We start from the raw sequence: 14,883 nt of genomic DNA on the forward strand, positions 1-14,883 counted from the left end.
TTAGAGATCTGATAGTATCATCTCGTGCTAGAATTGTTGTCTCAAGTCTACTACATATTTCAGATTTTGCTTTAAGAAGGCCTTTAATGTCTTTAACTTTTTGTTTTAATTTCTGAAGAGAGGTAAGAGTTTCTGATAAACATGATTCTAAGTCAGATCTAGAAAGTTCAGAAAATACCTCTTCAGATTCTTCATCTGAGCTGCTGGATGTGGTAGCCATAAGAGCTACGTTGGCCTGTTCATCAGAGTCAGATTCTGATGATTCGGATTCACTATCGTCCCAGGTGGCCATTAATCCCTTCTTTGTTCTGAAGGTATTTTTCTTGAAGATTTCTTTCTTAGAGTTATCTTTCTTCAGCTTGGGGCATTCATTTCTGTAATGACCTGTTTCTTTACATTCAAAACAGGTAATATCTTTGTTAGTTTTACCTTTTGAAGTTGACTCTGATCGATCCCCTCTGGGTCTTGATCTTCTGAAGTTGTTGTTGTTCCTCTTTTTCCAGAGTTGCTTAACTCTTCTGGTTAGTAGGGACAGTTCTTCTTCATCATCAGAGTCTTCAGGTTCAGAATCATCAGTGTCTGCAGTTTCTGCTTGAAGGGCTTTGGTTCTGTCTGACTTCCGTCTTTCAGGTCTGGACTTCAGCGCCACTGACTTGTTCTTTTTCTGAGGCTCATCCTCCTCTAGTTCTATCTCATGGCTTCTGAGAGAACTAACAAGTTCTTCAAGGCTGATATTGTTCAGATCCTTTGATAACTTCAGAGCAGTAACCATTGGTCTCCATTTCTTTGGCAGACTTCTGACAATCTTCTTAACATGATCTGCAGTCGTGTATCCTTTGTCTAGCACTTTAAGACCTGCAATAAGAGTTTGGAATCTGGAAAACATAGCTTCTATAGCTTCGTCATCTTCCATCTTGAAGGCTTCATATTTCTGGATCAGCGCCAGAGCCTTCGTCTCCTTGACTTGGGAGTTTCCTTCATGGGTCATCTTCAGAGAGTCAAGTATATCTTTAGCCGTCTCTCTGTTGGTGATCTTTTCGTATTCGTTGTATGATATAGCATTTAGAAGTATTGTTCTGGCCTTGTGGTGATTCTTGAAAATCCGCTTCTGATCTTCTGTCATTTTATTTCTGGGAACTTCAGCTCCATTTAAGACTGGAGGAGTATATCCATCTGTGACAATGTCCCAGAGGTCAGCATCATAACCCAGAAAGAAGCTTTCGATTCTGTCTTTCCAGTAATCAAACTTTTCTCCATCAAAAACAGGAGGTTTAGCATTGTAAGAATCTCTTTCATTTGAGTGAGCCATTTGTTTTTCTCGCACTGGATCTCTCTACACGGTTAAGTGTTTGATTTGAAAATCAATAACAGAGCCGGAGCTCTGATACCAATTGAAGGTGAGAAAAACAAGAAAGGGGGGGTTTGAATTGTTTGAAAAATAAGCGCTTTTCAAAAAGGAAAATCACACAATGATTTTATACTGGTTCGCTTATAACACAAAGCTACTCCAGTCCACCCGGCCAAGGTGATTTCGCCTTCAACAAGGACTTAATCCACTAATCTTGAAAGATTACAAACAACACCTAAGAGAGAAGAAAATCTCTTAGTCTTCTCAAGTCTACAGACTACACAGAGTCACTTGAGGAAATCAAACAAATAAAAGATACAAGATATGTAATCTAGAGTGCTTCTAAGAAAGCAAGTATTACAAACTTAAGAACAGATTTTTCACTTAATAAGCAAAAGCTTAGTGAAATTCTTTTAGAGCAAAGATGATTTTCTTGAGCGTGAAATAATTCAGTATATTTTTCGCTAGTTAATTTCTTATGACTGAATGTTGATTGCAGCTCTATTTATATATGAGTTGGAGTAGAGTTGAATCTGGTGGATATTAAACTGAGTTTACTCCATCACTTAAATAGCTTCTGCAGTTTAACTTTTCATCTTTGAAGTGACTACTTACTACAAGTAGTATCTTCTCTCTTGGAAGTGGAGATTAACGTCTCTTTCTCTGTTTAGGAAATCTATTTGAAAATCTTTACTTGTCTTCAACGTTACTCTTTCATGATTAGCAAATCCATAATCAGAGTAATTGTGTATCTGGAGAAACTTGGAATCTTGCTTCTGATGTTGATCTAAATAGATTCTTCAGAGGGCGTTGTTCAGAGTCAGAGCTTCTAGACTTTACTTCATGTTCAGATGCTTCTGATACTTTGTAGTTTTGTCCAGAGTCAGACTTTCTTGAACGAGATTCCACTTCAGATGCTTCTGATACTTGAGAATTTGTATCTGATCTTGTTGTGCATCTGATGACATCATCAGATTTATTACTTCTTTCTTTAGAACCCTGCACACTTAGAAACTTTTCGTTAGGGTGCCATTTTTGGTTTCATCCTTTGTTATCATCAAAATCAAGGAATCTGTTGTAGAACAATTTTTGTTCTTACATCCCTTTTAGTCCGTTATTCCCTTGGTCCCTGGTTAGGAGAAAGTTTCTCCCCTGTTTAGGGAAACTACGTCGCCCTGATCCTCATACCAGATGAGGTACGTAGGCAGAAGATCGTGCGAGGTCTCTCTGGGCAACCTTTTCTTTTTTGTGTGTGTTTTTCTGACAGCTATTGGGCTCGAGTTCCAGACTCCCTATTAGCTTGTCTGTTTGATAACCTTTTTGTGTGTGTTAGGAGATGGATGTAAGCCCAACGATTGGCATTCCGTTTCCTGTTGTTGTTGTTTATTTGTGGAGTCTGATATAAGCCCAACGATTGGCATTCGGTTTCCTGTTTGTGTTTCTTTTGTTCGGAGTCGGACGTAAGGCTAGCCATTGGCAGTCTGTTTCCATTTGCGAGTTTCTTTTGACGTCTCAGCGTCTTTGCGTGTGTTTTGTTCCGGCGTGCGTTAGCCGAACTACGGTAGCTCTGATTCTCATTCTAGATGAGATACATAGGCATATGATGCGATATCCTAGCGAGCCCGTTTCCCATTTCCCCGAACTACGTTGACTCTGATGTTTGTTTCTGACAAACTACGTAGGCCCAGCATGCGACATCCTGCCGAGTCCGCTTCCGTCTTCTTCCATCTGTGTTTTAATCCAGTGTGTGTGCATTCTTTGAGCAGTTATTTAGCAACCTTATTCTATTCTTCTGAGCGTGGATCCCGTCGAGTACGACGGACGTGCGGGGTGCTAATACCTTCCCCTTGCGTAACCGACTCCTGTACCTTGCAATCTCTGGTCGTAAGACCATTCCTTTCCCTTTTTCAGGTTTACTTCGAGCGTTTCCTTTCCCTCCTTTGGGATAAATAACGCACGGTGGTGGCTATGTGTCTTTTTCCGCCGGTTGTTTTTCGCGTTGCGACAGCTGTCATACCCCAATTTTGTCCGGCCATTTGTGATTTACCCATGAGATCTTTTTAATTCAAAGGCCCATTTGCATAAGTGTGTTCATAATCTAAAATGTGGTTTGAATCTTTTTACATTACTAATCCAATACCTATTTTTTCTATTAGTAAGTATTAAGAGCCACGTTATTATTTCTATGATCACTATTTACTAGTCCATTTACACATCCCAAATATTTATACCAAGTTCTAAGTTCTTCATGGTTTCCCAAATTAAATTTGCATTTTTTAGAAACATGTATGTGTCGTTTTTAAATTAAAAGTTCCATATTTAGATTTTTGTATTTAAAATAGAATTGTGTTGTTTTTTAAAGTCCCATATTTAGATTTTTGTATATAAAATAAAATTGTGTTGTTTTTTAAATTAAAAGTCTCATATTTAGATTTTTGTGTTTAGATTAGAATATGTGTTGTTTTTTAAATTAAAAGTTTCATATTTAGATTTTTGTATTTAAAATAGAATTGTGTTGTTTTTAAATTAAAAGTCCCATATTTAGATTTTTGTATTTAAAATAGAATTGTGTTGTTTTTAAATTAAATCACTATACTTAGTTTCTTTGTACCTAAGTTAGAATTATGTTAAGTCATTATACTTAAGTTAGAAATATGTTGTTTTCAAAATTAAGTCATTATACTTAAGTTAGAAATATGTTGTTTTTAAAATTAAGTCATTATACTTAAGTTAGAAATATGTTGTTTTTAAAATTAAGCCATTATACTTAAGTTAGGAATATGTTGTTTTTAAAATTAAGTCATTATACTTAAGTTAGAAATATGTTGTTTTTAAAATTAAGTCATTATACTTAAGTTAGAAATATGTTGTTTTTAAAATTAAGTCATTATACTTAAGTTAGAAATATGTTGATTTTAAAAGTTGAAATTGATTAGCATAAATAAATATTGAGTTAAATTTTGAAAAGCTTAAAAGATAATTACATAATTAAAATTTAATTCAATAAGTTCCAAATAATCCAAATACATTTTGTCTTTAATTTTTTTTATTAAACTAAATAATTACATTTTTTGACTAAGTGGAATTTGCTGCAAAAACAGGTTCCTAATTCTAATGACCAAGACCAAAATCAATGGACTGGTTAAACACTCCTTTGGACCTAGGCGCAAAAACATGTTGTCTTAAAGCTTGGAGCAACCACTTTTCCATTCCATCAAAGTCTCTTCAAATCTGTGACCTACAAAGAGAAAATAGCTTATTTTAAAAGCAATTTTCAAAAGCACTTAGAGAGCTGAAAAACAACTAAATGAATCATTCAGTTTAAAGCTTTACCCAGAAAATTAACCTAAACATCCAAAAAGCATGTCAAAGTTGATCTAAAACAGGAACAGATCAAATCCCACATAATCTGGGATGAGACAAGTTGAAAAAGAAAGGAGTTTTTTAAAACTTATAAAAATTCTGCATAAAACGTTCATGAAAAAAACAGGGAAGATACACAGTAAGAGATTTCTCCTAAAAAACCTGAACCACAACAACAACAGCAAAAACAACTTTTTTTCTCAAAAAAGCCTAAAGAACAACATAAACACAACATAGTTCTTTTCAAAGAAACAAGAACAACAACCGCACGGCAAAGTTATTTTTTCAAAACCCTAAAAGAACATAACAACAACAAAAGCGAACGACAACAACATATGCACAGCAAGAGATTTCTTCTAAAAACCCTATAACACACATCAAGAACAACATAACAACATTTCATAAAAAAACCCCAAAGAAACCACACAGAAGATAGAAAAGCAATCTGTTTTTTTAAACCTAGAACAACCCAACAGGATCTTTTTCCTTACAGCAACTGGCGATGAAAGAAGTGGATGAGGCGAAGCTAGTAAAGAAGAGAAACCAAGCAGAAACGAGAGGGAAGGTAAACTTATCTTTAGTTGCTGGAAAGCATGTCACCGAACGAACTCCGGTCAGGTAGATTTCTTCACGCCTTGTCTAATCCAGTGCACTTTTGTATTCTCCTGTTCACGCTGATTGAAACCCCTAACGTATGGGTTTGAAATAACGCTCCATCACCACCTAATTTAGGGTTTTACTTTAGGGTTTTGATCGATATGCCTCTTAGACCGCTCACGCCTTGTCGATTTATGCTGAACCCTTGGCCTAATCGCTCTGAGCTAGTTGGTTGATATTATTATTATTCGATTCTAGGGTTCAGTTTGGGGACCCCGATTCGTGCATTTGAGATGAAGTAATGAAGAATCTGAGTTTGGATTCGTACTTAGGAGAGTGTTTTAATGGAGAAGATGGAATTTTGGTTTTGTTCGCCGAAGTAGAGGGGCGGCACCGCCGTGAGCGGCCGCCTTCCATCTTCTTCTCAGGTAGGAAGGTTGGAATGAAGAGAGAGTGCGGTTGTAGAGATTCATGAGGGTTTAGAGGAAGAGAGAGAACTTTTTTTGAAAATGAGTTGTGTTGGCCCAACATTTGTGTTAAGTATGGTTTCCTAGGTCCGATATGGTGGTGACAAGTGTCCCCATCTTTGAGACACTTGTCACAGTTTCTGTAACTCCTTCCGTTTGTCCCGTGTGGGATATTCCACCACACCACCATGTTCCCATGATTGAGGCCGCTGGATTTTGTTGACCAAGTCATATCAAAGTGATCTGACGGTCCCAGATCGAAGCCTTGAGTCAACGAAGGTTGACTAAGTCTCAGGTGGGCTCTCCCTCATTGTAGGCTTTTGATTCTGGGCTTTGCATTTTTGGCTTTCTGCACCCTTGTTTTTGTATGTAGGGGCACCGTTGGGCTGCTAGGCCCATTTTGTGTTTTTCTTCCTATTTTGGTTATGATTAGCAATTAATTAGATAAATGTAGCTTAGTTACCCAATTAGAAATTTATTTATTTAATGCCTCATTTAATTGGTTTATTTAATTTTATTAACCCCTTATTTCATTTATTCATATTATTTAATTACTAGATTTATTGTTTATATGGGATTTGTTTAGCTTTTATCTTGCAATTGCTTGATTTAATGTAGTTGGATAAATCTTATACTCATGTCCTATTTTCCTAACGGTGTCCACCCGTCAATCATTTCAAACATTTATTGAATCATTGGAAACAAAATAATTCTCGATTCAAAGTTGAGCCCATTAAATGCCTTTGTAAGTCGATCGCTTGAAAAAGCATCGTCGTCAACCTCACATGGCTTACTCTTGGGCTTTCTTACAAGGAGACCTATTCGGTTTTAATTAATCGATTAAGTGGATTATTCACCAAATAAATTCAATTCATTCACAAAACGCAATTTTAAAACCTCAATCCGACATCGAATATTCTTTATAAAATTTAAATTAAAATACTTAATCACATTTAAGACAACACTTCATTTGAAAATGAAAAGGGGGATGGTTTTGAGTTTTCAACTCCTCTCCTCGATTATTTGAATACGAGTTTTCTTACTCGGTTAGTCAAATGGTCGTCATTTCTAATCCATTTAAGCACAAACAAGTTAAATCCTTTTATAACAAGGAACCAAAAGGGAGATAACTTTGAGTCTTCAATTTTTTCTCCGCGACTATTTGAATACAAGTTCTCTTACTTGGTTAGTCAAATTATTGTCGTTCCTCTACAAACTTCTAAACCCGATTAAATCAAATTATTTTCATAATAAGCTAAATGAAAAGGGAGATGACTTTGAGTTTTCAACTTCTCTCCTCAATTGTTTGAATACGAGTTCTCTTACTCGGTCAGTCGAACAATTGTCATTTTTTCGCAACTTAATAAATCAACCAAAGCTATACGAAAAAGGAGATGGTTTTGAGTTTTTAATTCCTCTTCTCAAATGCTTGGATATAAGTTGTCTTACTTAGCCATTCGAGCACTTGTTGTTCATGCTAAAATACATCAACCATACGCAAACTTATTTTCGTAATCACTCAGATGAAAAAGAAAGCGGTCTAGAGTCTTCTATTCCCTTTCCCGATTATTAGGATACGAGTTATCTTACTCGATTATCCGAGTATTCGTCATCCATTTAAAACACCTTAATTATTATCAAATCCTTTTTATAATTAAGGATGAAAAGAAAGTGGTCTAGAGTCTTCTATTCCCTTTCCCGACTGTTAGGATACGAGTTGTCTTACTCGACTATCCGAGTAATCGTCATCCAACCAAAAACATCTCAACATAACCAGTCAAACAAAATATCCAACATATTAATCCAACTTGTCGCCCCCGTGTGACCAAAACTCTTTTCAGAAAGAACATTATTTAATCCTTTCTAATGCGCACAACAAACTAGCGCTTAAGCCTCCGCCGAGAGTAGATAAGCCAACGTTTAGCCTTTGGGAATGCGACCTAAACATATGTTCACTAAAAGACACCAATCAACCAAAGTTCCCCGAACTACAAATGCTCTGATTTCCTTATTATACCATAAGGATACGTAGGCAGGAGATTGCTGTATCTTCGCGAGCACACTAATAAAAAACCTCCCCTTTTCCCTTTCTGAGGTTCTCGTCCATTTCTATTTTCAATATTTTATAACCCAAAGATAACAAACAAACATAATTTAACACTCGAAACGCACATTAGAACTAAAAGGTTCCCGTTGAGTACAACGGACGTAAGGAGTGCTAATACCTTCTCCTTACGTAATCCACTCCCGAACCCGAATATGGTTGCGATGACCATTATTCCATTTCCTAAAGGTTTTATCGATATTTTCCCATTCCTTCATTGGGATAAATAAAGTTCGGTGGCGACTCTGTTCGAACGTAATATTTTCCGCGACCATCACGAGGAATCGTATTTTTCGAGATGCGACACCCATCTTTTACTAACCTTTTAATTCTCTCCATGGAGATATGTCATAATCTCCGATGCCATAACATAGAAGAATTCTCATTAATATTACACCGCTTAGTGCCAGTTTGAACATGCATTGAACTATAAATGGATTCGATTTGTAAATTAATACGATAAAGACCATCGGACAATATACCATTCCCAACATATTCCGAATTATAAAATAATTCAAACAAGGTATCTTTAAAATTAAAGGAATATCCAAAAGGTACAAGTCTAGAAACTAAAATCAAGTTTCGTGAGAAACTTGGTACATAAAAGGTCATTTCTAATTTCAAAACAAAACCATTATTCAAAATTAAATTGCAAGTTCCAATAGCTTCCACATGTGAGCCCATCCTGCTTCCTGATAGGACAGTCCGCTCACTTCCCACTGACTTCCTTAGGTTTTGCATACCCTGTAAGGAATTTGTTATATGGATTATTGATCCAGAATCAATCCACCAGGTGTTAATATTAACATCGGTCATATTAGATTCATAACAAACAAATAAGAATAAATTACCTTTCTTCTCAAGCCATTCTTTGAATCCAGGGCATTCCTTCTTCATGTGTCCTCCCTTTTTACAGAAGTAACACTTTGCTTCTTTCTTGATATCACCTTACGGTGATATTTTGAATTTCCCTTTTTGATTGGCTTGTGACTTGTCAGTTTTGAAAGCTCTGTTCTTCCTGCGAGTGCTTGTCAACAATGCACTCTCACTCTGTTCCATTACAAGCCTTTCTTCTTCCTGAACACACATGGTCATTAATTCATTGATTGACCATTTGTCTTTATGTGTATTGTAGGAGATATTGAAAGGCCCATACTCAACTGGAAGAGAGTTCAAAATATAGTGCACCAGGAAGGAGTAAGACATATCAACCTCAATTTTCTTAAGTTGAGCTGAAATGTCACGCATTTTCATTATGTGCTCACACACACCTTTCACACTGGTGAGTCAGTAGGAGGAAAATTTCATAATTAATGTGCTTGCCAAAGCCTTTTCAGAAGTGACGAACTGATCGTCAATGGCTTTCAGCAAATCACAGACATTCTCATGCTGATCGACAGAACCACGTATTCCACCTGTGACCTTAGTCTTAATGAACATCACACCGAGCCGGTTGGATCTCTCCCGCCACTCATATAGTGCGATTGCAGCTGGAGTACTTTCATCTGTAATTGCAGGTGGTTCGTCTTTCCTAATAGCATAATCTATGTCCATCCATCCTAGATGGAGGAGAATTCTTTCATTCCACACCTTATAGTTATCTCCTCTGAGCTCAGGAATATCACATCGGATATTAGAAAAATTCGCAGGTTGAGAAGCTAAAAAGATAAACAAAATTTATGTCAAAATTTGAGGCATAAATATTATCCAAATTGTATGTATTATCAATATAAACATACCATAAAATAAATCTTGCAACATAAAAATTACCTATGGGCTAAATTTTAATGTAATAAGATTTTAAAAAAATTGCGATAGATTTTTCAAACCTCACACTTTACGTGCATGATATAATTTTATTTTTCTATCCAAAATTAATATTTTATGATAAAACTATCAAATTATGTACCAATTCATAATTCCTGTGGGCAAGTTATGAAAATATTTTGATATTTTATCCTAATTAATCATACAAATATAATAAAAATTCCTATAGGATAAAATTCATTATACCACATATAATTATTTACAATTTTATGTCTAATAATTTATGTGATCTCAAAACTTTAAAAAAAATAATCTCAATTAATTTAAGGATGCTGTGGCTAATCCAAATTAATCAAAATTATAACGATCAATAGACATAGTAACTCAATTATATGAGAGAACAAAAATAAATAAATAAGATCTCTTATACAATTGCTTAACAAAATAATAACATTATAAATCAATTTTAATTTATGCACAAATTTAATTCAAAGATTAAATAATAAAACATAATAATCAGTAAAAATGAAATCATATGAATATGAACCGAATCAAAATAATTAAGCTATGATTTCTATATAAAATAACAATTAAATTTTAATATTTTTTTCAATTTAAAAATAATTATAACACAATTCAACACACCTTAGCACCTCATTCGATCAACATGGATTAGGAATATTAGTAAGATTCATCTCAATTTTTTTGAGTAAAAAATACAGATTTTTCTTGCATGTCTATGGAGTGGTCAAAAAGCTCACGACATTACCAAAATATATCGGATCACCACGAGACCATTTTTCAACCCATGTTTTTTCTCCTGTCTCTCCTCCTAAAATTTTGAATAACCCATCATAGAAAAACATTACAATACTAAAGTAACTACTTTCTCTTTGAAATCTTTGCCAGTATTCTTTTTTGTCTCTCCTCTTTCTCTTTTGTTTCTCAGAGCCAGTAAGACACAGATTTCTCTGTCAAAAGGAATTTGTTTCACGAAGTTGTTTTGTGCATTTGGAAACATTTGTTAGTGACTTGAGTAACAAACCACCTTAGCTTCTGTTTCAAATTTGAAGACGAAGCTCGTTAAAAACAAACCTATTGAAGACAAGAGTGTGATATAATAATTTAAAGAAAAACCAAAGAATGTGATAAAAGTCAAAGTATATATATTAGGCAAACAGATGAGATTTTTTCATTGATAAATGATATTTCTAAGTGCTCAACATAATTACTGATGCTTTAGAATCTGAGAAAGATATCGTCATCATAGAAGATTCAAAAATGGCTGGTGGAGGATTCGCGGTTGAAGATCCAGTCGCTGACATCGAGACCAAGATAACACTCTCAGTTATCATCTCTTGCATTGTTGCTGCATCTAGTGGACTCATTTTTGGCTATGACATTGGAATTTCAGGTTCTTGTTAATGTTCCTCTTTTATTTCCTTACTCTATTCTTAACCTGATTCTATAAGTTTCGAAGGTGTTATTTTCAAAATGTATAAATAAACTAACCAAGTGAAATTTTCAGGAGGTGTTACTACGATGGTTCCATTTCTCGAAAAATTCTTTCCAGATATCCTGAAAAAAGCTGCAAACGCTAAACATGACACATATTGTGTGTATGATAGTCAGTTGTTAACGTTGTTTACGTCGTCTCTATATCTAGCTGGGTTAGTAACTTCTCTAATGTCAAGTCGATTCACAGCGAAGATCGGCCGTAGAAACACGATCATGTTGGGTGGTGTCATCTTTCTTGTGGGTGGTGCCATTAATGGAGGTGCTCAAAATATTGCTATGCTCATCCTTGGTCGAATATTTCTAGGTTTTGGAGTTGGTTTCACTAATCAAGTGAGTTATTTCAAGTAATATTTTGTGATTGATTACATTTTTGATCTTGAAATTCTGAAGTTTTGATAATCTTGTTCAATCAATTAATCTAGTTATTGGTTAATCAATTCACTCGATGAATCTGGACCGCGCGGTATCAGATTCCTGATTGAATTGATTAACAAAATTTTGGAGACTAATTTAGCATTTATTAGATGTGTACAATTTCAAAAGCTTTCATGCAAATATATAAGAATTATTGAAGTGTTGCAAATGATTTAAGGCTACTCCATTGTACGTGTCCGAAATCGCGCCACCAAAATGGCGAGGAGCATTAGGCACAAGTTTTCAATTTTTTGTACAAATTGGCATTGTGGCTGCAAGTATAGTAAACTCGGTCGCAGCGCAACACCCTTATGGATGGCGAATTTCTCTTGGCTCAGCCGTGGTTCCGGCAGCATTGATCACAATCGGCGCCTTCGTTATAACCGACACGCCAACCAGTTTGGTGGAGCGCGGGAAGATAGATCATGCCAGAAAAGCTTTGTGCAAAGTGAGAGGCTCAGACGATATCCAACCCGAGTTAGACGAACTTATGAGACGATCAGTACATGCAAAATCTATAAAGCAAGAGCCTTTTGTCACCATATTTGAGAGACAATATCGACCTCAGTTGGTTATAGCAGCTCTTATTCCTCTTTTCCAGCAATTTTCGGGGATCAACATGATCGCATTCTATGCGCCTAACCTTTTCCAGTCTACGGGTTTCGGGCAAGAAGCAGCGTTGCATTCTCACATTGTGCTCGGAGTTGTTAACTTTGTTTCAATCATTATCTTCTCTGCCATTGTTGATCGGGTTGGTCGAAGATTTTTGTTCTTAGCCGGTGGCATACAAATGCTTTTCAGTCAAGTAAGCTTAATTTTAACTTTTTGATCAAGTAGCCTAGTGACTTAAATTCATATATAAATGGAATGTCGCGGGTTCGAATTCACGCCCTGCAACTGAACTGATATCCCTGGACAGCCATCAACTGAGTTGGCTTAATTTAAGTAATCTTATTATGTTACTAATTTATGTTATCTATGAATATGAAGATCGCGGTAGCTGTTGTGCTGGCAGACGCGACCGGTATTCATGGGATGGGAAGCATATCGAAAGGCAACGCGACATTGTTATTGGTATTCTTTAGTCTCTACTCTGCAGGTTTTGGTTGGTCATGGGGTCCTCTCGTATGGATAGTTCCAAGTGAAATATTTCCAACTAAAATCAGAACAATTGGACAAAGCATAACTGTTTCAGTGCAATTCATAGCTATATTTATTACATCTCAAACATTCTTGTCAATGTTATGTCACATGAAGTATGGTGCTTTCTTGTTCCATGCTACTTGGATTATAGTCATGACCCTCTTCATTGCATTCTTCGTGCCTGAAACCAAAGAACTTCATTTGGATTCAATCTCTGCATTATGGTGTAAACACTGGTATTGGCGCTACTTTGTTAAAGGAGAAGAAAGCCAAATTCAGCAGTGAGACTTCTATAGTTAATTAGATTTAGTATAAAATCTACCACAATAATGTTTATTTGAAATGAGAGTATGTCTATTCTTACTACAACAGTCCAAGCAAGCAAGCAAATGTTATGTCATTTCATGGTCTGTGTATATGCTTTGCATCAAATAAATAATTTATTTTAATATATACACTTCAAGAAAGAGAGAGAACAACGTGCTTGAATTTCTCCGAATTCCTGATGTAGAATTTTATCAAATTTATGGAGAATTTCGAATCAATCTTGATGAACAATAATCAATCTTTCTGATTGATTTCTCCTCTTATTCTTCACTCTTCACTCGATTGAATCAACCAATCTTTGTTGCAAGACGATTCTGCTGCACAATGATTATTGAAGAAGAAACGGAAAAGATGTATTGGGGAAGAAAAGAGAAATTTGGATTTTAGAGAAAAGAGGAAGAATAAGAGTTTTTAAGAGTTTCTCTTTGCCTTCAAACTGAAGTTTATTCAATCTTTTTCTATGCAACTACACGTTTTCTATATATTACAAAAATAAGGTACCTCTCTATTTATAGGTAGAGATTGCTTGCACACTAAGCAATCTCCAACTAACCTAACTAATACATCTAAAACAAACAAATAAAACTAAGTTAAAATTATGTTGAGATACACTTCTTCGACATTTCGACAATACTAAGTGTTTTGACACTAACAACTATTTCGACAACTTCTTAATTCCTTCGAGCAACATGCTTTCGACAGTATGAATTACATTCTCAATACACCACTTAATTCATTGTGTATAAACTATCTACATTCATCATAAATATTAATTTATCGAACATTTCGATATGCACTCCTTTCGTTATGATGTCTGCAATCTGATTATCAGTTCTGTTGTGTTTCAAATGGAACCTCATTTCGATGTGTTTTCTTCTTTCATGCGCTATCAGATTCTTCGTCAGATTGATAGCAGACATCTTGTTCTTCTTCTTGATAATTGCTTCATGATTCTACTATAATTTCTTTAATCAAATTCACCATCCATGTTGCTTGACACGCACAAAGGGAAGCAACTATGCACTCTACTTCACACAATGACAGTGCCACTATTGGTTCTTTTCTTGAGTTTCAAGCAACTGATACACCACCTAGAATAAACACATAACCACCTGTGGATTTTCTATCCTCAACATCATTGCATCAACCTGAGTCGGTGTAATCCACTAACTTGCATTCTTTTTCCTCCATCGGATGCAAGAAACATAATGCCATAGTCGAGATTTATATTCAGATACCTTAGTGTCCTTTTCATCGTTGTTAGATGTGATACCTTTGACTTCATCATGAATCTGCTCAACATACCTACACAGTATGCTAGACCAGACCTAGTGTGACAAAGGTATCTTAATGACCTAATAAATCTTTCGTATTGTGTTAGGTCGACATTATCTTCAACTGAGTTTTTCGATAATTGCAGTCTTTGTTCAACAGGTGCCGAAGTCGAATTGCAGTCTTCCATCTTAAATCTCTTGAATATCTTGCTTTCATATCTTATTTGATGCAACATCAAGCCTCCACCGCTCTTGTAGAATTCTATGCCAGGGAAGTATGACATGTTTCCCAGATCAGAGATTTCTAATTACTTCTCCCTTAGAAAACTATCTAACATTTCATTCCAAGCTCTTAGAGTTTGCTTAAGTCCATACAAGGCTTTATGCAATATATATACCTTACTTTATTAGCCTTGTTTCACAAATCCAACTAGTTATGCGACATAAACTTCTTCATCTAAGGGGCCATTCATGAATACGTATTTCACATCCATATGACACATATGCCAGTTGTTCATGTTTTCTAGACTAACAACCAACCTGATTGTTTATATCCTAACA

At 35.5% G+C, this 14,883-nt stretch overlaps 1 protein-coding gene across 1 annotated transcript; it reads left to right on the forward strand.

Annotated features, from left to right (window-relative positions):
* The first annotated feature begins 10,746 nt into the window (after positions 1 to 10,746).
* On the forward strand, positions 10,747 to 13,088 carry LOC127084207 (sugar transport protein 5). The gene is made up of 4 exons (XM_051024614.1): positions 10,747 to 11,060; positions 11,175 to 11,494; positions 11,757 to 12,383; positions 12,569 to 13,088. The coding sequence occupies exons 1-4, from the start codon at positions 10,928 to 10,930 to the stop codon at positions 13,004 to 13,006; spliced, it is 1,518 nt and encodes a 505-aa protein (XP_050880571.1). The 5' UTR covers positions 10,747 to 10,927; the 3' UTR covers positions 13,007 to 13,088.
* The last annotated feature ends 1,795 nt before the right edge of the window (positions 13,089 to 14,883 follow it).

Source organism: Lathyrus oleraceus, chromosome 5 (assembly GCF_024323335.1).
Source record: "Lathyrus oleraceus cultivar Zhongwan6 chromosome 5, CAAS_Psat_ZW6_1.0, whole genome shotgun sequence".
NCBI lineage: Eukaryota > Viridiplantae > Streptophyta > Magnoliopsida > Fabales > Fabaceae > Lathyrus > Lathyrus oleraceus.